General features: G+C 56.5%; 9 protein-coding genes across 9 annotated transcripts; 8 read left to right on the top strand and 1 right to left on the bottom strand.

The window, feature by feature from the left end:
* The first annotated feature begins 196 nt into the window (after nucleotides 1-196).
* On the top strand, nucleotides 197-3,661 carry C8Q71DRAFT_756624 (uncharacterized protein). The gene is made up of 17 exons (XM_047923615.1): nucleotides 197-382; nucleotides 444-473; nucleotides 532-536; nucleotides 605-714; nucleotides 771-845; nucleotides 912-1,323; nucleotides 1,372-1,571; nucleotides 1,627-1,761; nucleotides 1,812-1,851; nucleotides 1,908-1,917; nucleotides 1,971-2,133; nucleotides 2,192-2,301; nucleotides 2,359-2,750; nucleotides 2,805-2,961; nucleotides 3,018-3,127; nucleotides 3,184-3,224; nucleotides 3,274-3,661. The coding sequence occupies exons 1-17, from the start codon at nucleotides 302-304 to the stop codon at nucleotides 3,441-3,443; spliced, it is 2,241 nt and encodes a 746-aa protein (XP_047779219.1). The 5' UTR covers nucleotides 197-301; the 3' UTR covers nucleotides 3,444-3,661.
* C8Q71DRAFT_583380 (Snf7-domain-containing protein) lies at nucleotides 3,647-4,834 on the top strand. Its single transcript, XM_047919510.1, has 7 exons — nucleotides 3,647-3,863; nucleotides 3,917-3,959; nucleotides 4,023-4,175; nucleotides 4,233-4,385; nucleotides 4,439-4,525; nucleotides 4,588-4,654; nucleotides 4,710-4,834. The coding sequence occupies exons 1-7, from the start codon at nucleotides 3,808-3,810 to the stop codon at nucleotides 4,787-4,789; spliced, it is 639 nt and encodes a 212-aa protein (XP_047779218.1). The 5' UTR covers nucleotides 3,647-3,807; the 3' UTR covers nucleotides 4,790-4,834.
* Nucleotides 4,780-7,007, bottom strand: C8Q71DRAFT_583431 (cyclophilin-like protein). The gene is made up of 10 exons (XM_047919511.1): nucleotides 6,835-7,007; nucleotides 6,639-6,785; nucleotides 6,358-6,582; nucleotides 6,155-6,306; nucleotides 6,005-6,102; nucleotides 5,815-5,955; nucleotides 5,672-5,761; nucleotides 5,468-5,616; nucleotides 5,241-5,408; nucleotides 4,780-5,188 (listed from the first exon to the last, which is right to left on the bottom strand). The coding sequence occupies exons 1-10, from the start codon at nucleotides 6,927-6,929 to the stop codon at nucleotides 4,879-4,881; spliced, it is 1,575 nt and encodes a 524-aa protein (XP_047779217.1). The 5' UTR covers nucleotides 6,930-7,007; the 3' UTR covers nucleotides 4,780-4,878.
* Nucleotides 7,008-7,113: 106 nt separating this feature from the next.
* C8Q71DRAFT_756615 (uncharacterized protein) lies at nucleotides 7,114-9,921 on the top strand. Its single transcript, XM_047923614.1, has 3 exons — nucleotides 7,114-7,226; nucleotides 7,400-9,663; nucleotides 9,715-9,921. The coding sequence occupies exon 2, from the start codon at nucleotides 7,573-7,575 to the stop codon at nucleotides 9,571-9,573; it is 2,001 nt and encodes a 666-aa protein (XP_047779216.1). The 5' UTR covers nucleotides 7,114-7,226; nucleotides 7,400-7,572; the 3' UTR covers nucleotides 9,574-9,663; nucleotides 9,715-9,921.
* A 43-nt stretch (nucleotides 9,922-9,964) lies between these two features.
* On the top strand, nucleotides 9,965-13,014 carry C8Q71DRAFT_808984 (general substrate transporter). Its single transcript, XM_047926029.1, has 20 exons — nucleotides 9,965-10,190; nucleotides 10,241-10,257; nucleotides 10,312-10,418; nucleotides 10,471-10,639; nucleotides 10,697-10,742; nucleotides 10,792-10,851; nucleotides 10,905-11,026; nucleotides 11,080-11,206; nucleotides 11,256-11,351; nucleotides 11,410-11,422; nucleotides 11,476-11,493; nucleotides 11,553-11,564; nucleotides 11,614-11,695; nucleotides 11,754-11,811; nucleotides 11,863-11,972; nucleotides 12,023-12,046; nucleotides 12,099-12,271; nucleotides 12,333-12,341; nucleotides 12,391-12,447; nucleotides 12,501-13,014. Exons 1-20 carry the CDS (start codon nucleotides 10,098-10,100, stop codon nucleotides 12,686-12,688), a joined length of 1,581 nt encoding a protein of 526 aa, XP_047779215.1. The 5' UTR covers nucleotides 9,965-10,097; the 3' UTR covers nucleotides 12,689-13,014.
* A 105-nt stretch (nucleotides 13,015-13,119) lies between these two features.
* On the top strand, nucleotides 13,120-15,001 carry C8Q71DRAFT_707150 (P-loop containing nucleoside triphosphate hydrolase protein; the record flags this gene model as incomplete). The annotated part of the gene is made up of 3 exons (XM_047920544.1): nucleotides 13,120-13,463; nucleotides 13,524-14,419; nucleotides 14,475-15,001. 3 exons carry the CDS (start codon nucleotides 13,120-13,122, stop codon nucleotides 14,999-15,001), a joined length of 1,767 nt encoding a protein of 588 aa, XP_047779214.1.
* A 508-nt stretch (nucleotides 15,002-15,509) lies between these two features.
* On the top strand, nucleotides 15,510-18,284 carry C8Q71DRAFT_796479 (uncharacterized protein; the record flags this gene model as incomplete). The annotated part of the gene is made up of 3 exons (XM_047925681.1): nucleotides 15,510-16,227; nucleotides 16,290-16,426; nucleotides 16,482-18,284. The coding sequence occupies 3 exons, from the start codon at nucleotides 15,510-15,512 to the stop codon at nucleotides 18,282-18,284; spliced, it is 2,658 nt and encodes an 885-aa protein (XP_047779213.1).
* Nucleotides 18,285-18,653: 369 nt separating this feature from the next.
* Nucleotides 18,654-19,763, top strand: C8Q71DRAFT_756605 (uncharacterized protein). The gene is made up of 2 exons (XM_047923613.1): nucleotides 18,654-19,387; nucleotides 19,436-19,763. Exons 1-2 carry the CDS (start codon nucleotides 18,955-18,957, stop codon nucleotides 19,717-19,719), a joined length of 717 nt encoding a protein of 238 aa, XP_047779212.1. The 5' UTR covers nucleotides 18,654-18,954; the 3' UTR covers nucleotides 19,720-19,763.
* Nucleotides 19,764-19,959: 196 nt separating this feature from the next.
* C8Q71DRAFT_706652 (uncharacterized protein) lies at nucleotides 19,960-22,345 on the top strand (the record flags this gene model as incomplete). Its single annotated transcript, XM_047920517.1, has 5 exons — nucleotides 19,960-20,106; nucleotides 20,161-20,391; nucleotides 20,430-21,120; nucleotides 21,183-21,563; nucleotides 21,624-22,345. 5 exons carry the CDS (start codon nucleotides 19,960-19,962, stop codon nucleotides 22,343-22,345), a joined length of 2,172 nt encoding a protein of 723 aa, XP_047779211.1.
* Between the last annotated feature and the right edge of the window lie 221 nt (nucleotides 22,346-22,566).

Raw genomic sequence — 22,566 nt, 5'->3', positions numbered from 1 at the left:
ATCCGTGCGCAGAGAGAGTAAGTACTGCCACCAGGAGTGTGCTGGCCGTTGGGTGGCCGCAAGGTGGCCGATGGTATTTGTGAGCTTGCGGCTGTGGATGCACAACGCACGCGATCGGCGGGAGATGACAGGCCGATCCCATCGGAGCGCCCGTTGGTATGCCCGGTATGGCAGGCGTCTAGGCGGAGAGTCGGCTGTTCGATGGCTCTCGCGACCTAAAGCCCCCAACCGGTGGCACCACCCACCGTTCTTCCAAACATTCAGCGACGCGTCCATTCACGACCTCAGCAGGCAGACGGAAATGCCCAAGGCTACCAGCTCGGCGTCCCGTACAAGCGGGGATCACTCATTTCAAGCCGCCCACGCATTGCGGCGTAATCAGGTAGGCCACCGATGCCCGAGTCTCTCGCCCGTCACAGCGTGGCCGACGCAGTTTGTCCCAGGCATGTCACCAGTGTCGAAGGCGGAAGCTGGTAAGTCTCGGAGCCTGGTGCGAGCAGACCAGACACTGACCGGAACCTACTCGGACAGAAATGGTCCGTGGCCGTGGCCGATGCCCGAGGCATCCTGGCTTCCTGTACGGTAACTGACCTTGATGCAATAGCGATGCGAAGCGGCCCTGCTCGACATGCATTCGATCGCATTCATACGCAGTTGCGCATGCACCAGCAGGCGCAGAGCTTCCGCCCCACCCTCAATGCACGTTCGACGAAGGTACCGTAGCCACGCAATCACCCGTAGCACCTTCGTGCTGAAGTACCACCCCCCAGTCTCAGAGGGCGAGAGTAGCCCGGAAGTATTCGAGAACCCGAAAGCTCGATTCGAGCGTCTCGAGAGCAGGATAAGTGAGCAAAAGCTAATCGTATGAAGCTTCACGTGGCTGATCAGTCCATGCTGCCCGCACTATCTAGATGAACTCGAGACTCTCTTGCGAGAGCAGGACAAGGATACGGCACCTCAATCCAGTAGGGAATCTCACCGAACGAACGGGACCCATACCATAGACAGCGTCACTCCTGGGAGGCAGTCGGATAGCGCCATTCACTTGTCATCGAGCTATGCAGGTGATCTGTACAACACTGACCAGACGATGGCTATCGACCCTGCCTTGAGCTTGCCAGAGTTCCAGATAGGGTCTCCTCTCGACAATCTAGCAGGAGTCGCAAGCCTCATGGGTGCACCCGGGCCTTCACGCATCACCAACGGCTCTCCTATTGCTGAGCGAAGCACAACCTCAGAAGTCCCCAGCTCTGACCATGGTCTCGATATTATGTACAGCTCCTGGCCGCGTAACCTGCCCACACCGAACTTTTTGCGACATTTGTGCGTGGTCTGTTGTGTTGCTTTCCAATGTGCTCACAAACCTTCCAGAGTCGATGCATTTTTCTCATATCACCCTGACGCGACGCGCATGTTCCACCAGCGCACATTTCTCTCCACACTACTGCTACCCCCCACGCACCCAAGATTCCCTTCCTTAGGTCTCCTACATGCCATATGCGCTGTAGGCAGCATGTACACGGCTGCAATCCCCAGTCCTGCGATACCGTCAGGCCCTGAATTCTCTCCCTGTAAGCGATCATCCGTGGTGTCCTACGCAATTCTTCTTGACATTCATATACGTAGACGACGTGTTTCCGGACAAATGGAGGGACCGCGAGGGCATCGTTGACTCTTTCCCGGAAATGCAGGCAAAATTCGCCAAATCAGCGATCGATGCGTCGATGCAGGACGGCGGGAGGCTATTCCAGACGGTCCAAGGTAAATATCCACGCCTTCGTCTCGTTGTACTTGCGCTGATGGGAGGGTAGCTGTTACTCTCCTCGCATGGTGGTATTGGGCCAATGCAAAGTAAGCGTGACATACTGCTCAGTCTTTATGCTCGCACTCACACCAGCTTTCTTCAGGTGGGCCGACGTAAGCCGTATATGTGTACATTAACGCATCGCAGGGCGCTGACCATAGCATAGGCGTATTTGACCACATCTCATGCACTGCGCTACGCCATTCCGTGCGGAATAAACGTCTGCCCTCCGTTCAACACGATCGCGGAGCCTATAAGACCACCCTCACTGCTGCCACCGGCTGCGACTGTCGTCGAAGATGAGATGAGGCGGAACACATTTTGGATAGGTCAGCTAATTCGAGAATACGGTCCCGGTCTGTATGAGTGTCGCTGACCCGAGTGCAGCCTACGCTATTGAACGTTGCCACGGGACAGCAAACGGCTGGGCGATGACCCTCGATGATCAAGACGTCTCGCAGCTGCTACCGCTTCGTCGGGACCAATACGAGCAAGGCGTACGACATCCTCTTATTAACTTGGGTCCTTTACGCTGACATGTATGTCTCTGTCAGATCCTGGTCCTCCCGCAGGAACGACAATGGTCGCACGACCAGGGCACGCTCATCAAGCACCCTGAGGACCAAGTGGACGGGTTCATCCTCTATATCAAGGCGACTATGATCCTCTCGCGCGTCAAGAACTTCAATATGCGCTTCCGGTCGAGGCACCACTCCGGCGAGCCGTCCGCGCAGATCATCGACATACCGATCCCTCAGCCGCAGCCACAGGCATTCAAGTACAGCGGCCCCGACGGCGAGCCGATCGACCCCCGCCAGACGACGGCGTTCGTCCAACTGGACCAGCTCACGACGGCGTTCAAGTCGTCGTTCCCTGTTCATCTGAGGAACCCGGCGAAGGAGCAGATCGACCCGCATTTGTTCGCTGCTTGTACTGCTGCGCATCTGTATGCACCCTGTCCATGTTCTGTTGTGCGCTGTTGCTCACTTAGCCTGTATAGTGCGGATATTCTCTTGCATGAGTCCCACGCGGTCATCGGCAGGAGTAAGTGTATCTCGTCATGCCGGATCCTAACAGCCTCGCGCGCGATCCTGGATCTGCTGTACCAGGTCAATTCGACCAGCTACGACCTCTCGTTCCTGGGTGTGTTCCCTGTAGTGCGTCTGTTCTCGCCCTCTCTCGTGATAGCATAGCCGAGACACTTGCTTTGCAGATGTGTTGGTTCATGGCCGGAAGGGTCTTTGTGCGATTCCTGCATGCAGCGATGAGCGAAAACAGTGAGGAACAGTGCTTGACTATCTGGGCCGAGGTGGATTATATCCGGTGAGCCGACCTGCAGGGGGACGACGTCTCTAGACCCGCTCACGTCTTTGCTTCAGAATGGCCATGTTCCGTGTGGGCGCACACGTTCCATTAGCTCGTACGTATTGCAACTTGCCATCAAGGTATCTAACTAATGCTGTTCGTAGACCGGTACGCCTCGATGCTACACGACCTCCTCGTGCAGACCTGCGGCGACCGATATGCTGGTCCCGCGCCCATGCTGACGGAGAGCATGCAAGACATTGACCTCATCGCATCGCAGAACAATATGTATATGGGAGCTAGTCTGCAGGCGATCCCGACGCCGCCGTCGTGAGTTGTACTCTACTGTAACAGGTCTATGTTGGGGATGGACGGATGTGTTGTGCGATATTTAACTTATCTTTCGCTGCTGTATGTACTTTTTGTCGTGGATCACCGTGACGGTTGTGGACGGTTGTGAAAGTATTGTGCACCCAGCCTCCAGGGCAGCCGCTGGCAGAACGACTACGGGGATAGCCACCGATATCACCGCCGGCGTCACAGCGCGCCTCTGAAGCGGTGTAATGATCGACTCGCCACACTGTGACTTGGAAGCAGGCTCAGCCGCTCTGGCAGTCGCAGGGACCGACGCGTCTTGTTCGCAAATCATCTCTCCATCCTAGTGTCTTCTATCGATTTCGGGTAGTAGACGTCTCGACATGGGCAACGGTCCTTCAGCGCCGAAGATCACCAAACAAGACCGTGCTATCCTAGAGTACGTACCCGCTCCTGAACCCGAACTCAGTCAGTGTCGACCTGTTGCGCCAGTCTCAAGTTGCAGCGCGACAAAGTGAGACAATATCAGAAGAAGGTGAGCCGTTACACTTCTCGCTCAGATCTCGTGGGGAACAGCTGACAAGTAGGACTCCGGAAGATCCAAGAGGTCCTCAACAGGGAACATGATATAGCGAAGCAGCAATTAGCAGCGGGGAACAAGGACCGCGCCCTGCTGACACTCCGGAAACGCAAGTACCAGGAGGGATTATTGGCCAAGACAGACGCGCAGCTGGAGAACCTGGACAAGCTGGTGTGTTGCACTTGCGCTTCCGCCTGAACTCTATGTAACAGACATGGCTTTGCGCAGGTGTCGACGATCGAGTTCTCCTTGATCGAGGTTTCCGTGCTGCACGGGTTGCAGCAAGGCAATGAGGTCCTGAAGCAAATTCACAAGGAGATGAATGTCGAGGCTGTGGAGAAGCTACTAGAGGAGACGGCTGAGGCACGAGAGTACCAACGGGTATGTCGCTGCTGGCCTATCGTCAAAGTTTCTGCGTCCTCATGCCCTATCAGGAAATCGACGAAATGCTCTCGAATACATTGTCTGTCGAGGAAGAAGAGGCGGTACAGAGCGAGCTGCAGGCCTTGCGGGACGAAGTGGTATGTCTAATTGACTTCTTGCTGAGAATGGGTGTCATGTACTCATTGTTCACAACACACAGCTGGCCCCGGAAGACGCATCGCGTCGGGCCCAGGAACTGCCGTCTGTACCTGCCACAGCACCAGCAGGTTTGTTGCCGTCGCGAGTATCTATGATTTGGTTATTCTCAACGCTCAATTACAGCGCCAGAGCAAGAGCAGGAGCCAGAACCGGAGCGCCCCACAGAACGAGAGGAGAGGGAACGCGTGCCTGTTGCAGCATAGTGCCGGTACCCTGCAGGACATCATCCAGTCTCTTAGAAGCACATGTATCATACTCTATTGTACAGCCTAATGCGTTGGACCCATATATTCTACCACCCCTCGAAGTTACCAAAGCCGGTCCTCCTCTTTTTCTTCGTATCGTCTGGGATACCGACGTCACTGAACCGCGACGACTGTTCAGGCGCTGGCCGCTTCATCCCAGCATTGAGGTACTTGCCGACACCTCCACCGCCGTCACCACCGAAAACTTGCCTCCCCGAGCCTACTTTCGTGCCGAACCAGTTGATGTCGTCCTTCTCGGACGTCTGGTCACTCTCAACACGGTTCTGAGTCTGTTCGGCTCTCTTTGCGATCTTCTTGTCTCGCCGAGCCTTGTATTCCTCGAAGGGATCTTGATAACTGCACAGATGGATGAGTACACAGAGATGACTCTGTAGCTGCAGCGACGTACATAATGACCTCAGTGATTCGGATTGGCTTCGCGGGCCTCTCTGTACCAGGCTTGACCGGCACTGCTTCCAGGGCGTCGAGGACATCTTCTCCACCGACGAGCTTGCCAAAGACAGTGTGCTTCTTGTCAAGATGTGGAGTCGCTTTAAATGTTATATAAAATTGCGACCTGTCCCATGACTGTTTAGCAACAACGATAGTTCTCAATCGAACGCACTCTGTACATACCCATTGGTTGCTGGTCCCTTGTTAGCCATAGCAATGACGCCACGAGAATCATGCTTCGCAGCATTGCGCATGTCGTATTCATCCCGGAACGGAGTGCCCCAGTATGACTGACCGCCGGATCCTGTCCCAGTGGGATCTCCAGTCTGGACCTGTACAACACGTCAATTGGGTAAACGGAATAAGTCAGACGCATAGAACACGCACCATGAATCCGGGTACGAGGCGGTGAAATAGGCAGTCACTGTATTTGCCTGCTTTAGCTAGCTGGAGGAAGTTGTAGCACGTCTTTGGAGCCTGCCAAAGATGTCAATTTGACTGTTACTGACCACCTGAATGCAGCAGCGCACCTTTTCGCAGAACAATTCAATATTGAGACTGCCACCTCCGAGCGTGGTGACAACTCGGACGTAAGCGCGCCGCTTGCCTACGTCCTTTTCTTTGCCTTTGCCTTTTGCTGGAGTGGCGAAGTCGTCGAACATGAGTTCCTCCTATGACGAAATGAGGCATTGTGTACTACGCATGCGTTAGGGTGCATACCTCATCCCAAACCAGCTGAGACGATTGCGTTTGCGGATCGACGGACGTGGAGGTCAATGAGGCTCCGGGCAAGCCTGTGGAGTACGGAGAGATGTTCCCTGCATGTTTGTTAGTAAGTGCGGCCGAATGAGTAGCCGAAGGTGAACTCACAAGGTACTGGGGCCTTCACCTTGGATGGTCCTGCAGCTGTGCCCACCTTCGCGATAGCTTTGTTCTCGGGTACAGCATCCTTCGCTACTGGCGCTTTGGACACGGATTCAGTGGGAAAGCCGTGGGTGTTCTGCAACGTGATGACGTCCTCCCTGCGACTGAGCGTCAGACCAAATGTTCACCGAAACATGAATAATACGCACTTCTTGAACTTCACGTCAACGATCAAGTCACGGCCACCCTTGATACTCTCTGCAAGGAATACGTTTCCAGTAGAAGCGATGGCCACTATGTGTGAGTGCTCGCTGAACGGCTTGAACGAGATAGGGTCGTGAATGTCCCCGTTGGGCTTTCGGGAATAGTGCAACGTTATGAGATCGGATGGAGCTAATGGCTCCTGGGTAATGGGATTCTTGTTGTTGTGTTGCCTACATTGAAGGTCAGGTTGCACGGGTAATGCTAAGCTGCAGTACATAACACGCACTTGAGCCAAGGGATGATGTTGGTGAGTTCGAAGACAAGGCCTGTACCATCTGCATTCCGCGCGCATACGGGGTGGGTGAACGGCTGGAATGAGAGCGCGCAGCAATCAAAGGGAGTTACAGCGGCAGGATGAGGCCCCTGGTTCTTCCTGCAAAGCGATGAATAAGACCCAATTCAGGTCCGAACAGGCCACTTACGCCTTCGCACCCGCAGAAGAAGCGGTATGCTGGCCAAACATACCAGAGTGTTCCGCATGGGTAACATAGAGCTTGTTCGAGTTTCCGTGGCCCATCCTGCAAGCAGATCAGAGTGATGGTCGGAGGGATGGAGAGGTGCCGAAGGACGGATGGGTGTCGACTGCAGTACAGCGAGAACAAGTTACTCCATGTTACAGGCGCTTACTTACTTCGACTATGTTGCACGTGATCGATCAATCCTTGCGTCGGGCGCTTGAGCGCTAATGGACTTCGTCCGAAGTCAGCTCGAATACGTCGAGACTTGTGCTGGGTACATACCCGTCAGTCTCCCCCCGCTCACCAACAGCGGAAAACAACACGGGAAGCGTTCTTGGATTGCCTCTGCTGCAGGTGTAAGTGAGTGTTCGTTCAGCCGTCTGCTTTTCTTACGACGACACTCTAGAGCTCATTGCGGGTCTTCGTATGCTCGCTCGACATACAGGTCATCGTGCCGCGTCCTTCATCTCCCTCCACTTTCTGGAACCGCGTCTGCTATGCAGGCAGAACTCAACAATTCCCACTTTAGCTCGAGTAGGCGGTAGCAATGGCCCTAGCCGCCCCGTAGCATCGTCATCCGCATCTACCCTGGACCCAGCGAAGCTCATCGGTCGCCTCGACAAGCAATTGCAGCGACCGCACTCGCAACCGCACGATGGGCTCACCCCGAACGAGGTACAAGTCTTCAACGAAACGTTCATAATGTTGAAGCACGCCGTCGATTCGGCCGACCCGCGTCAGGCATGGCACGTCTGGAGGGTCCTTAGCGATCGCCACATGCTGCGCTTCCTCGGACCCGTCCAAACGGACATGTTCTCCAGACTCGTGGTCACCATCTGCGCGAAGAGGGGTCAATATTCGGCTTGGTCGGACCTGGAGAAGAAGGCGTTACCGGAGTTCGCACTGTGCGCGGCGGGGAGTGGGGTGTCCCACGGGCTCAGGCAGTGTATGCTCGCCCACATCTTGGATAATAACTCCCAGGCCGTCATCGAGCTATACGAACGCTACTGGGCGTTGCTGGAGACGAAGGCACCGTCGCTGGAGATGTTCCGGGAAGAAGACCAGGGTTCTGCGGAACCAGAACATGACGGCGACAGTCCTACGGGTTCCCCACGAAGCCCGGCTGCGAAATTTGTCCGCAGTGACATCTTCCTCGCCACTATTACTGCCTTCGCCATGCAGAATTCCTTTGCTGGCGCTTTGCGGATGGCTCTACAGACTACAGTTCGTGCACCTCACAAACATACCCTCCCCTGGCTGAAGCTGCTCCCCGACGAGTTGAGGAAGCGAGTCGAGATCTTCGTGCGCCGCCTCGACGCCGCAAAACTACTCGCCCGTCCCTCCGCTCTCGCGAAGCAGTTCTCTAACCTCACGAGAGACCAAGCGCTGCAGGCCATACAACAACTCTATCGCCGTATCATGGAAGGTCTGACGGGACCTGACCGATGGTTAACCGTCTCGCAAACCCAGAAAGACGCAGACAAGCTGCTCGTCGTTCCCGAGCTCACATGGCCATCTTTCATTACGGCGTTCATGCGTTGTCGCCGCACGGACCTCGTGCAGAAGCTATGGGACGACGTAACCCGACTGGGCATCCGACCTCCCTTGCCGATGTGGACGGCTCTCATCGAAGGGTACGCCGAACTCAAGGCGCCGCACGACGCTCTGAGTACATGGAACCTCATGCTCAACCAAGGCGTGAAGCCGGACGCGTTGGCTTATCGTGCTGTCATTTACGCGTCGTATCATTCGGGCGAGGTTGACGATGCTCTGAAGCGGTTCGAAAACTTTCAGCATGAACTGCCGAAGATGTCCCCGCCTCCTGAAGAGGGGACCGTGTTGGTCGTCTATAACACGATACTACATGGCCTGCTCTTTTACAATCGGGATGAACAAGCGCGCGCTCTGCTAGAACACATGCTATCCAAGGGTCCTCACCCTGACATCGTGACCTACAACACCTTCCTCCGCTGGTACGCGCGGAATGATCAACTGAAGTCACTCGCCGAGGTTCTGCAGATGCTCGAACCCACCGGATTAAAGGGAGATGTGTACACGTTCTCGATTGTCCTCTCCGCTCTCATGAAGGTCCGGGACGACGCAGCGCAGATCATGCTCAATCTCATGCACAGACACGGCGTCCAACCGAATACGGCCACCATGACTTCCATCATCGATCACCAGATGAAGACGCAAACCGAGGTTGGCTTCCGCTCGGCGTTCGACCTTCTGGGTAGGATGGAAAGAGGCGAAATCGAGGACGCGAAGCCAAATGATGTGACGTACACGGCAATGCTCACAGCGATCCACCGCAGCGACTGGCTCGGCAAGGAGGTCATCGATGAATACCGTCAGACGATGTGGGACCGAATGAAGGATCGGGGTATCAGACCGAAGAGGGCGACATACAATCTTCTCATTAACGCGTGTCTGGACAACCAGGACCCGGACGGCGTGCAGCAGGCTATGCGGTACTATCGGGATATGACGAGGAAGGATGGGTTCATAGCGAGCGATACGTGGTACATCCTGTTGCGGGGCCTTGTGCGCCGGCGGGAATGGGCGGTGGCGAACGAGCTTGTGGAGGATATGCGGCAGAGAGGGTTTGAGGCACCGGGTGCGCTTGCAGAGTTGATACGTAGAGTTAGGATGCAGGCTAGCCAGGCTGGCGAGAGAAAGGCGGGGCCGGCGAGCCACTTCTGATTCGCAGACAGGAGGTGTCATGACGCATTGAGCTCGCCAAAAAAGAAGGACGTGCCGAGTCCCACTCTCAGGTACCTGGCATACGCTGTGGCCGGATGAGCTCAGGGGGGGAGGTGATGTTCACGGCCATACGCACCCCAGTAGCTCCACTTCCTGCCCAACCAGCGGCCAAAAATGGGCATGAGGACGACGGCGAGGAGCTGCTGCAGCTGGCCGAGGCTCTCGCGCCACTCCTGCTCTGCGAGGCGGTCGTCGTCGTCTGTGCCGTACGAGGCGTCGGAGGCGACGGAGACGCTGTCGAGGGAGTCGACGGAGTGGGACATGGCGAGTGCGGACACTGGGGCAGCCTGAGTGTGCGCAGGAGGCGGCGGCGTCATCGGACCCGCGGAGGCGCTGGCCGGCCGGACATCTCCAGCCACGCCGGCTCGCGCACCGTCGCCTCGCGAGCGACATCGCATTCGCCAGTGATCCCTCCTGGCCCCGTCCACCACCCGCCTCTCGTCCCCGCCAACATCAGATGCATCATGGACGCGACCGCCTCCCCCTCGCGACGCAAGCTCGTCGGCCAGCCTCTCCTCTATGCCATCTCCGTCTTCGCCAGTCTCGGCGTCTTCTTGGTGAGTCGCTCCTCCGTCCAGGCCAGCGTGGTCGCTGACCATCCTCGCAGTTTGGCTATGATCAAGGGTAACAGCGGCCCACAGCATTGCCACGTATCCCACACTAATATGGGCATCGCAGCGTCATGTCTGGGGTCATCACAGGGCCCCATTTCCGCAAATTCTTCAACAACCCCGGCCCCGTTGAGGTCGGCACGATGGTCGCCGTCCTTGAGATCGGCGCATTCAGTGAGCTCCTTGCATCAGTCCGAATGCAACATCTCATATCTGCTCTTTCTAGTCACGTCTGTCGCGGCTGGTCGCGTTGGAGATCTCGTCGGTCGGCGGGGGACCCTCTTAATCGGTGCTCTGGTATTCGCCGTCGGAGGCGCCGTTCAGACCTTCACTCCAGGCTTTTGGGTCATGGTCGTGGGTCGTGTCATTGCCGGCTTCGGCGTTGGTTTGCTATCGTATGTCTCAGCGTCTCCTAGTGCTTTGCGCGATGTTGAATGCCCTGCATTTGCCAGAACGATTGTACCTATATACCAGAGTGAAATATCGCCGCCGAGCCATGTACGTCCAACGAGGTGCCGTAGCGCCCACTATCTGACCGTGCCTGCAGAGAGGGGCACTGGCTTGCATGGAATTCACTGGGAACATCTTCGGCTACGCTTCTTCAGTCGTACGTAATGCACTCTCGTCGTTGGTTCTCCTTGTGCTAAGTATCGTCATCAGTGGATCGACTACTTCTGCTCGTTCATTGATTCTGACATGGCCTGGCGTATCCCGTTGTTCATCCAATGCGTGATCGGGGTTCTGCTTGCAGCTGGTACTGCCTTCATGCCGGAGAGTCCTCGGTCAGTCGGGATACTGACGTCCTACACTTGTCGCTCACAATTTTGACTACTAGATGGCTTATCGATACTGACCAGGATGACGAAGGGTTGCAAGTGCTGGTCGACCTGCACGGTGGCGACCCTCACGATGAGATTGCTAACGCCGAGTATCAAGAAATCAAAGAGCGAGTCATGATCGAGGTTAGTCTGATGTTCGTGGACTGGCATCCCAAGCTGATTTCTTTCTTAGCGCGAGAGTGGAGAGGCCCGGTCTTACAGCGTGATGTGGCAGAAATACAAGCGCCGTGTCCTGCTTGCTATGTCTTCGCAGGCGTTCGCACAACTCGTGAGTGAGCCCTCCATTCGCGACGCCTGCATGATTATTTACTTGGAACTCGTTGCAGAATGGAATCAATGGTAAAGACAACATTTTTGCGTGCCCTGTGCTGGTCTGACGATGCTACTTCCAGTGATCTCGTACTACGCTCGTAAGGCGGACTACACATCATCCGATTATTTGTACTAACTGATTTTGCCTCGACCAAAGCTCGTGTGTTTGAAGGTACGTTGCTTGTGGCTTTAGGTGAATTGCTTCTGAACCCTTCTTGCAGAGGCGGGATGGGTAGGCCGTGATGCCATTCTCATGACTGGAATCAACGCAATTATCTACCTTCTCAGCACTCTGCCAACGTCAGTATTCTCTTAATCTGCCTAGCCATGCTAGAGGATGCTAATAGCAGGAACACAGGTGGGTACTGGTTGACCGCCTGGGTCGTCGTCCCATTCTGCTTTCTGGTGCCGTTGTGGTGAGTCTCCTTTCTCAGCATGTACGTGATCGGTAATAATGTGCCTTGTAGATGGCCGTCGCACTTGGTCTTACTGGCTGGTGGATGTACATCGACGTACCGGAGACGCCTAACGCCGTCGTCATCTGTGTTATCATCTTTAACGCTGCGTTCGGTTTCAGGTCAGTTAATCACCAATTGTAAGTCGTCGGTGTACTGACATTACTTGCAGTTGGGGTCCCATCCCATGGCTCTTGTAGGACTTCCATTATTGACAGTCGTGTGCTTCCGCTAACTCACTTCCTCAGCCCTCCTGAGATCATGCCTCTCACGGTTCGCGCTAAGGGTGTTTCGATTTCCACCGCGACGAACTGGGCTTTCAATTTCCTTGTCGGTGAGGTGACACCGTTCTTGCAAGAGCACATCGAGTGGCGCCTGTATCCTATGCACGGCTTCTTCTGTGTTTGCAGTTTTGTTGTAGGTGAGTATGGATGTTCGTTCACCACACAGAAATTCCATGCTGATTGACTTTCCCTGAACAGTATACTTCCGTGAGTCATCATGTTTACACCGCAGATCCTTCTATTGACGGTCCACCAGTATACCCTGAGACTAGGGGTGTGCCCCTGGAGGAGATGGATGCTGTGTTCGGTGAAGGTAAGTCGACTGACAATTCTGGATCACATCCTTGCTCATTGCGACACCTGCAGAGGAACTAGAAGAACGTTTGGAAGACGAGGAGTCCGAAAGAGCCTCTCTTGTATCGAGACGTTCATCTCGCAGCAGACGGTCTCGCCTGAGTGTGTCTCGGCCGACCCCCGAGGGCCGTGGCGTGCTCAGTCGTCTACTCAACCAGCGCAACCGCGGTAACTACCAACCGATCGACGCTGATGAATAGGAACTCCCGAGGATGGGCAATGGGGCAGCTGAGGAGCGTCATGAAGACAACGAGGAGTCGCAGCCGCTCACGCGGGCGGAGGACGAGGAAGCTTCATGATGCGTTGTTGGTGACGATGTCGTGGTAGTGGTGACTCGTTCCTTGGCTTTTCCCGTGCTCCATCCTCACCCAGTTCAAGTCTACTACTACTCTATCACACATCTAAACCGAACTTTCCTCTCGCTCCCACACACTCTACCATCGTGCAATATTTATCGTACGAACCACTAGTCGTCGAATCTCCATGTGCAATGACAAAGTTGCGTCTGTCCCGATTGCGAACGTGCCTATTGCGAGTCTGTCCCAGCTATAGTTTTTTCAACGGTTGGAACGAGCGTCTACATAGACTCAAAGTAGAGTAACACTTGGGCGCCTATTTGCGCACTTCTTGCATGCGACCCTCCAGGTGGCCTCGGCCTTTGCTCTCAGCGCAGCGTCCTCTGCTCTTCGAGCCACGGCCGTCGTGCCGTCTCCCACATTGCCGCTATAGGCTCAACAGCACCGCTCCTTCTCCAGTTGATACCCAAGGTCGTACAGTCTATTATGAACCTCCCTCTACATACCTTGGAACGGACGAACGCATACCGTTTGATCGTTGGTTACAGCCAGGACTCGTGTCAGCTCTGCGGGAGACATTCCCAGCTGTGAAGTATGCGACCAAGACGCAGCGTGAGCTGTTCAAAGCGGTGATGCTGGGGCAGGACGTCATGCTGCAGACACCGACGGGGAGCGGAAAGTGCGTGCTCTGACAATGCTCCATTGTATTCCGCGTGTTTTTGACACGGAGCATTTGCAGGTCGTTTTCTCTCATGCTGGCGACGCTCTCCAAAGAGCCCCAGGCCCTCGATGCGCAGAACATAACGTCTCTCATTATCGTCCCGCATAGAGATTTGGCGTACCAATATTATCGCTGGATCCAGCGAATCCATGAAGCCATCCCTGAGATAGGTTCCCTGGACTCTGTCGCTCAAATACTCGTACGGGGTGCCTCAGTCCCGCTCGAGGACCGTCTGCGTGTATTGCGTGAAGAACCCCCGCACATCCTCATTGGCACCCCGCAAGCTCTGCTGGAGGCTTACCAGTCGTCTCCCGAGACGCTCATGCTCGACAGACTGTCCGCCGTGGTCGTGGACGAGGTCGACTATCTCCTCGAATGGACAACACAGACGCGCGACAAGTACAAACGACTGAAGGCGGAACGTATGCTGCGTAAGCACCCCACGCCGACCCGCCAGCTACTGGACGCTATCTACCAGCCTGTGCGGCTGCCTCTCAGCGGGAAAAAGCGAATAAAGGCTGAAAAGACGATACAGCCCAAGCCACCGGGAGACTATCGCCCACAGCTGGTCATGGCGAGCGCAACGTTTCGGGCAACCTTCCGACAGTCCATCCTAGGCGGCGGGTGGTTCCGAGAGGCGGGCGGTTGGGTGAAAATCGCGGATAACCTCAAGAAGGACAAGGACATCCATGCTCAGGAGGACATTCGCGCGGTTTGGTCACTGGGCGGCACATCGATCAAGCACCATGTTTTGGTCGTGTCGGAGACGGGGAAAGTTGAAAACCTCCGTGCCGGCGAGACAACTGAGGGCAGCCCCGATGCGAAAACCGAAGTGCGTCGTGTGGATGGCGAAGCACTGAAGTCAACTGTAGGAAACCCTAAATCCGACGCGCCCGAAAGTGCAGAACCACATCGTGCGTCACGAGCGTCTTGTGTCATGAGAATGCCTCTGACATAACCTAACCACAGAAGACGATATGGACACTGATCCATTCAATCCTCACCTGCTAGAAGCCATAGCGGAAGCATTCGCGCTGGATGTTCCACGCCTAGCTCTGTTGGTTTTGCCGGCATCTGCGCCTGTGCGTCAAATTATAGGCGAACTTCGCAAGCTCGGGGTCAACGCCCAAGGGCTGGACGTCCTCGAGGAAGCAGGGGGAGGTGCATACCTGACTCAAGAGGCTCCCGAAGAGGTCACGGAAACACCTACCTTGTTCGTGTCCACCCTTGCCACGACCCGAGGACTGGATCTGCCGAGTCTCACTCATGTGTTCATTCTCGGCCTGCCGAAGGACCGACCGGGGGACGCGTACATGCACGCTGGTGGGCGTGTAGGGCGGTTCGGGCGCAGCGGGAAGGTCATCACGGTTATCGAGAAGCAATGCCTAATCACTACTCGCAAAGGAGAGAAACGATGGGTGGACCAGGCCAACATCATTCGTAAAGCACTGACGCAGATGGGTATCGTGCCCACGAAACTGTCGCATTTCGCATAGAGTTCCGGGGCTTTTGGGCACCCAAAACATCGTCGCTACGTTGCTGCGCGCGTCCCACAATGACTGTGGGAGCTTGGAGCTGCCGGACGCAGATGGCATGGAGTGGGGAAGACGGAGAAACCAGGGACGTTTGGGTGGGAGCGGTCAGCCTCATGGATAGCAAGCTTGTTGTATATCCGACCTTCGTACAGACGGGTCCCTTGCGAGCTCTTGCGAGGGGACAATGGATGATGCCTGGAGTCTTCTAACGCGTTGAGCAGCAAGAAAGTGGTGCTGATAAGACGCTAAGCGATGAAGATAGACGGGCTGCTACACTGGTGCAGTGATGAGGTCGGCAGGCGTAGCGCGTAGCTATAGCTGATTGGGACCCACGTGGAAGCGCCTTCCAGCCTCCGTTCGCGTGCGGCCATGAAAGCCCCCCGACGAGCCAGGACATGCTCTGTCTCCGACCACTCTCTGCTCCGATCCCCTTCCTTCCTTCCCCCTCTCCCTCCCCGCCCTTCCCGACATGCTGGCTGCAGCGCGCACGCGCCGGCCTCTAGTCTTTCTGCTTGCAGCCGTTTGCCTTGTCAGCGCCGTAACAGCCGCCGGTTCGTCCTCAGCCGCATCGTCGACCACCACACCCTCCGCCTCCACTTCGCTCTCCTTGACCACGAGCTACACGCCCCTCGTCACGACCATCCGGTCCGGAGGTAACAACATCACCATTTCCACGTCCGTTCCGGTCTCTACCTTCAATGTCACCGTCACCCCGACGTCTACCGCAAGCGCGTCCGCCTCGAGCAATAGCTCCGCGGCTGCCGCAGCTGCCTCTGCGTCCGCTGAGGCGTTGCGTACCCTGGACACGCAAATCGACCCTGCCTTTGGTGTCCTCGGAGCTCTGCTCATCTTGACTGGCCTGCCAAGTGCCTTCCTCGGACACAAGAACCGGTGGACTTCGTTCTTCCTTATCGGCGTGTACACCTTCGCACTCGTCTGCTTCTCGCTCATCATCCGCTTTGGCGTTCTTCAAGCCGTGAACCCGCCGACCAAGGCCGTGCGCGGGCTCTTCATGCTCGCGTGCGGCGTCTCTGGGATTGCCGGTGGTGGCATTGCTATCTTCTTCTGGCAGGCAACCAGGTATTTCGTCGGCGCGTGGGGAGGCTTCGTGGTTGCATTGTGGATACAGTGCTTCAGAGACGGCGGGCTCATTTCCCCGATTGGGCTTAGGTGGATTCTGTATATCGGTGAGACCAGCCCGTTCATCATGTTTCGATAAACGCTCAAACAAACACCACTTCTCCTTCAGCGCTCGGAGTGATTGGCTTCGTGCTATGTACCATTCCAAAGATCCACTATCATGTCCTTCTCCTCTCCACTTCGTTCGTGGGCGCTACGTCCGTAATTCTGGGGATCGATTGTTTTACTACGGGGGACCTCAAGGAGGTATGTGTGCGTTTATTGCTACAAAGAGCAAGTCTGACAAGCGATGCGCTGCTAGTTCTATGTCTGGAACCTGGGCTTCACCGCCTTGTTCCCCAAGTTCACGAACAACGGTATCAAATTTCCCGTCAACCAGACGATGGAGATCGAGCTCGGTCTCATCGGTGCGGTCTCACTCATGGGCATCGCAGTTCAGTTCCAAGTCCTCAAGGTGCTTCAGCGGAAGCTCAAGGAAATCAAGGAAGCGGCCAGGCGACCGAATGAGGAGCTCGAGAATCGCGCTGCCCTTGCTTTCGCCGAATTGGAGAAGGAGAAAGCAGAGTGGGACCGTGAGCATCCTGCCCTTGCCAAGCATGGTCGCATGGACAGCGAGTTTTCCTCGTTGCTCAAGGATACAGAATCGCTGTCGCCCTCACCGCGCCAGCGGTACCAGTCAGGCGTATCCGACTTCATCGTTGCTCCTAACGAGGAGATGCACCGCTCCACTTCGAAACTTCTGCAAAGCCCTGGCGCTCTTCCTGTGCTCGATTTGGGTCTTGGCATCGAGAATGACGTACCCAAGGTCTACATTGCTGAGTCCAGCAAGAGCCCCAAGGCCAAGGACGCTCCGATGACCCAGGTAGAGCTTGAAGACCTCAAACGCAAAGAGGAGCTCTTGACGGAGATCCAGACTATCCGGAAGTCTATTGAGATCCTCAAGACCGAGGCCACGGACCCCTCTAGCTCGTCTGGCTCGCGTCACCAATCTTTCACGTCTCGTCGTACGCTCAGTCAAGACATTGGTTCCCTCATGCCCGCAGCTCCTGCACACTTGCGTCCCCCTCGCCAAGCGGACCCTCGTGCTCGTGTGCAGTCAATGGAGCTGTCAGTCATGTCCTCCGGCATCGGTGCGTCGATCGGCAGACCGACTAGTGCACCTCTACGCGACGATGACTGGGACGCGTATGTCCGTGAACGCAAGCTCTTGCAGCCCCCGTCTGGCGTTACACCGCCCATCGCCACCACGCCGATAAGCCCTACTCCCCGTGTTCCCGTATCCCCAGCAGTGGAAGAGGCGCTGATGAAGCGGCACAGAATCGAGAGCCACTATTCAGCAAACGGCCTCGAGTGGACGGCTGCAGACGGTGCGCGGCGGCCTTCACCCGTCCAAAAGGTTGCGTCCACCGGTCACGATATACCCACTGTACTGCGAACACCTCACGCGACACATGCGAGGTCGCATTCACAAGGTGGTGTGCCGGTTACAATTCTGCCACCGCAGAAGCCGGCTGCCTCGCGCTCTCCCCAGCCTGCGGAGACGCCGGTACCATGGACGACGCGCACGCTCACGTTCGAAGCACTCGATGAACGTCATCGTGAGAAGATCCGGGAGCTGCAGGAGCCAGTGACGCGTGCTGAGAAAGAGCAGCTGGAGATCGCAGAGGCGAAAGCTCGGTGGGAGAGGGCGAAAGCGTCGGAGAAGCAGGCTGTGGCTAAGCGCCAGGCTGAGAAGGCCGCCGCAGTCAGCAAGGACGCCGCGAAGCAGCACAAATCCGGCGAGCCCGCTGGTACGTCCGACAAGCGCAAGTCACGGACGATGGAGCAGCAGCAGCAGCCAGGTAGCTCCCGCCAACACTCGCGGACGCTGAGCGCGGACATTCTCGCGCATGTGCCCGGCACGGCGTCCTCGAAGCGGATGTCGACGATGAAGGTGGAGGACTGGCAGAAGCACCAGCAGGACGTCGAGCTGGGCTTCCGGCCGGAGGAGCAGCGTGCGTCGCGACGGCGGTCCGCTGTTCCCTTCCCTGAGACGCACGACCGGCCTGCCGATGGGAGGGACGCCCGGCGGCTCTCTCGGACGCCGCGCGACATGCTCAGCTGAGGCAGATGAAGGCTATCCGGCCTGCTGCAGCTGCCTGATTGTCGTAACGACCGGTCACGATCTTGTACCATATCGTCAGATGGACTTCGTCTTGACACGCATCGGCACTCTTGTTTCTTGTTCACGAACGGTGGAGTATAATGGACTTCTTTGCATGCACGGACTCGATATCATACATCCTCCAACTCTGTTTACCATTCCCTCATCCATCTCGTCCTGTCTGTTGGCTGCCATATGCATGTCTATCACTATATAGTACGGTACGTGCTCGCCAATTAACGGCGTCTGTTGTGTCCATCACCGTTCGTTGTCCACTCAGTTGTGCTCATATGTCTAGGTGTGTATAGGATTGTTTTCCGAATCTCGACCCCCGGAGGCCTAGGCCTTGGGATTGCAGGCTTGCTCCGATGTGTTCCGTAGGGGCATGCTAGCAGCTCCATCATCAATGTCGAGTTGGATCTGATGGCGGGACGTGACCTCAGACCCTCGACCGGATCGGGGAGTGGTGGCTGCCCCGCCAGTGCGTCGAGCGGCCAAGTCCGGTCCAGCCCAACTCTCTCCACCTTTCAATTGACGCGCTCCTCGCGTCGAGGCCATTCCTTCTCCTATAAAGCCTATACACCTCCTTCACCCGCCGGAAAGCAATCCCACTCTCGTTCATTCTACTGCCATGTTTATTCCCCGCTCAAAATCCACACCCCATGTGAATGGCGGAGCCATCAACGGCCCTCATACTCGGGAACAGCAGCGGCCGTCTCGTCCTCATCTGCCCCGCAGCAAAAGTGTCCTTGCACACCACGACCTGACATCCCCCATCGTGCGCTCGCCGTCTGGGGAACGCGAAGATCCATTCAGTCTGTTCAACTTCTTCCCTTCTTCCCTCGGTCTGGGGGAACGCGACGACGGATGGAAATGGCTGCAGGATGATGCCATCCGAGCTGAGCGCTCTCCTACTCGCTCGGGCTACTCTACGCCGTTCGCAGAGGAAGACGAATGGCTCCCTACCACACCGCCAGATGGAGAGCTGTACGCACAGCCACTAGACGAAGAGTTGGCCGAGGAGGCTATCCAGCGCGAGGATAAGTTTGGAATCCTGACCTTCGGTACGCCGTCGAAACGCGGGAGAGCTTGCGCTGATATGGTCGATACAGGTGACTTCCTAGCCTCGCGGCGTGCCGGCAACAAGTACTCGGACGACCAATTGATGTCGCCGTATTCGGAGTACGACCTCACTGATGACGAGGCGCTCTATCACGCGTTGTCTGCGCTGCGTGCGTCGCGGGGGCTGGCGATGGAACGCGAGGGTGCAGATCAGTTGAGCGTGCGGTCAGACGAGCTGTTTGCCGCTGGGGCCACGGAGGGCATCCTGGAGGGACTGACGGCCGGACACTCGCTGTTGCTGGGTGCGATGGATTTGTTTGACAGGCGTTTCTAGTCGCTGTGGATGTCATAACATATGGGATGCTGTTTGCCAGTGAATCGCGCGGGCAGAGTGCGGGGAAACCTCGTGGGCCGAGAAGCCGGGGGACCCCGGGGGCGGGTTTCGGGGGCAGCCCACGGGTTTGTGCGGTCGCTATAAGATGGCCGCGCGTGGGTAAAAAGGAGGTTTCTTCCCACTCCCACACTCGACATTTCCCACAGCTTCACGAACGCGCTCTTTAGACCCAAGTCCGCTATGCGAACTATAGTCCCGTTCGCAAGTCCCCTGCAGCTGCAGATGGCCTCCGCTACCACCGCGCCCAGCCAGGATCACCTTCCTCCTCCTCACCAGCACGAGCCCTCGCGTTCGGGCTCCCCCCAGCACCCGGATTTGAGCCTGCTGGTGAAACTCAATTGCACCCACTACTTCACGCGTCAGTTCTAAACCGCGATACAGGTTCACAGCCATAACAGCGCTCCTCACCCGCCTAGCGTGTCCCAGAGCCCCCGGATCGATATGGCTGCCGCGGAACAGAGTCTGCAGACTATCCTAGACGCAGCAAAGCAAGCACCTCCACCTCCTCCGATCTCCAACGGTCCGGCTCTCAGTTGGATGCCCCCTCAGGCAGGGCCGGATAACAGCCACCCCGTGGCTGGTCCATCGACACCTGTCCAGGTGAGTTCGCACGTCCGCAGCATTTCGTCATGCGCCAACATCTGCGTTAGCGTACGAGCACCAAGCGTCGACTCGAGGACTCGGACATGAGCGACCCTCATCGCAAGATTCGACGCGTCGTCCAGGACCATGTTTCCAACGATCCCGCACGCGTCATGCCCATGACAACCGTAGTCTGCCTACATGCAGCCGTGGCGCAGAAGTCCTATGGTAGCGAGAAGCGCTTCTTGTGCCCGCCCCCCGTCGTACACATAGAAGGTCCAGTATGGAACCTGAAGTCACAGCAATTGGCGATGGCCGTGGTCACCGAGAACGGAGATCGTACCTTTGAGCAGAAGGCACCCTTGGATCACAATGTGAACGCCAGCTTTAAATTCCTGCATGTATCGGGCACCGCAAAGACGAAGAGCTTCCAGCTATCTCTTGATATCGCGGAGCCCCCGGCTACTGGTCCTGATGGCACCGAGCAAGGCAACGGGCGCGTTTGGGCGTCGTTCGACTCTGCGCCGGTGACTATCATCTCGAAGCCATCGAAGAAGACGGCCAAGACGCGTAGCATCGCATCTTGTATCCTCGCGGGCGGCCCAGTATCATTATTTAATCGCATCAATTCGCAGACTGTACGCACCAAATACATGACTGTTGACCGCGGTCAGCTTTGCGCAAGTAACGTCGCCTGGTCCGCGTTTACCGTGAACGTCATAACCCGACCTGTTACAGCGGACAGCGAAACACCCATCGGTGCGTCCCACGTGATCCTGGAATCTTGCTCGACTCGTTACTCACGACTCGGGGCTGAGCAGTTCCTGGCCCGCAGACGGTGCTGTATGGCAGTAAGATTGTCTTGACAGACAATGTCACCGGTACCCCGACACCACCACTCATCATCCGGAAGGTGGATAAGGGCAGAATCACGCAGGACGATGGCGGCCCCGTGAGCCAGATGCAGAAGATCGCGCTGCAAAGGGTCAATGCTGACGGTACACGACATTATCTGTCGGCGGCAGGACCGATGCCTGGCACTCCTGGTGTCGTCGTGCCGCCCACTCCCGGCCTGGCCAATCAAGCAGGCTCGCACCCGTTGTTGTTCCAGGCACCTCGTGTGCGCGACGAAGTCACGAACGGACAGAACATGATTATCGACGAAGTCGACGACTACTTGTGCTGGACAATCGTTGGGATCTGTACGTCACCTCCCACACCGTGTTATCTCCGCTCATTGCTGACGACATCTATCAATACAGCTAAGTTTCAATACACGTTCTTCGACGCATTCGGCCAGAACAACAAGATTCCCGACCTCCCCATAACCCCCTTCCCCACCCTCTTCACCGCTCCACGCTATGTGCCCAACACCGACTACAACGCGCAGCCGCCGCGAGAGTTGCTCGAGCTAACAGCGGCCAACTTCTTCTATCATAATCCTACGACAGCGACGGTCGAGCCGTTAGACGTTTACATCGGTCCTCTGGGTCCACTCCGGACACGCATCTTCCAGGCCACTCACACTCCATTCAGCGGGACTGTTCAGCCGTTTATCGCCACTACTGCCGTACAGGGGCAGTTAAAGTTTGTCCCGACGGCGGGTACGCTGACGGACGTCAGTCATACGCCTCCGGTGCATGGACCTCTCCACACTCTGGTCCTTGTCGAGCTGCCACCGAAGGGTGATGTCCTGAAGGCTCTGGAGGAGGATGCGGTGCCGACGAGTGGCGAGAACGAGTCTGGTGCCCCGACCAAGTCTCGGTCAAGAGTCGAGATCATCAGCGGAAGGAGCCTTCCGTTGCTCTTCATCCGCGCGTATGATGGCGTAGGCTACCACTCTGGCCGTGCGGTTGCTTGTGAATACCTCTTCAAGAATATGAACATCGATGCCGTGAGCGGCGAGAAGAGGAGCTGGATATCAGAGCACGCCGCACATGCCGTCGAGCAGAGCTTGAACAACTGGGCTTGGAGGATTATATGAAGACGCGGAGATGATGCGCCATCCTGGCTGCTGCCAATGTGTATCAATTGTATCGCTTTAGTGTTTGTTACTCCGGACCTTGTCGCTGACATTACTGCTGTCGTCACAGTCTACTTGTGGTATCGTGCTCGCCTTGCTTTGGATAGTTGTGTAGATTATTAGCCACGTTCCAGTACACGTTCGAATGCATATTCGTCCGTTCCAGCTCAGAGTCATGGCAT

Source organism: Rhodofomes roseus, assembly GCF_022264815.1.
Source record: "Rhodofomes roseus strain CIRM-BRFM 1785 chromosome Unknown C8Q71scaffold_9, whole genome shotgun sequence".
In the NCBI taxonomy this organism is placed as follows: domain Eukaryota; kingdom Fungi; phylum Basidiomycota; class Agaricomycetes; order Polyporales; family Fomitopsidaceae; genus Rhodofomes; species Rhodofomes roseus.
Note: the sequence above shows the minus strand (reverse complement) of the source record. Positions and strands in the feature narration are given on the sequence as shown.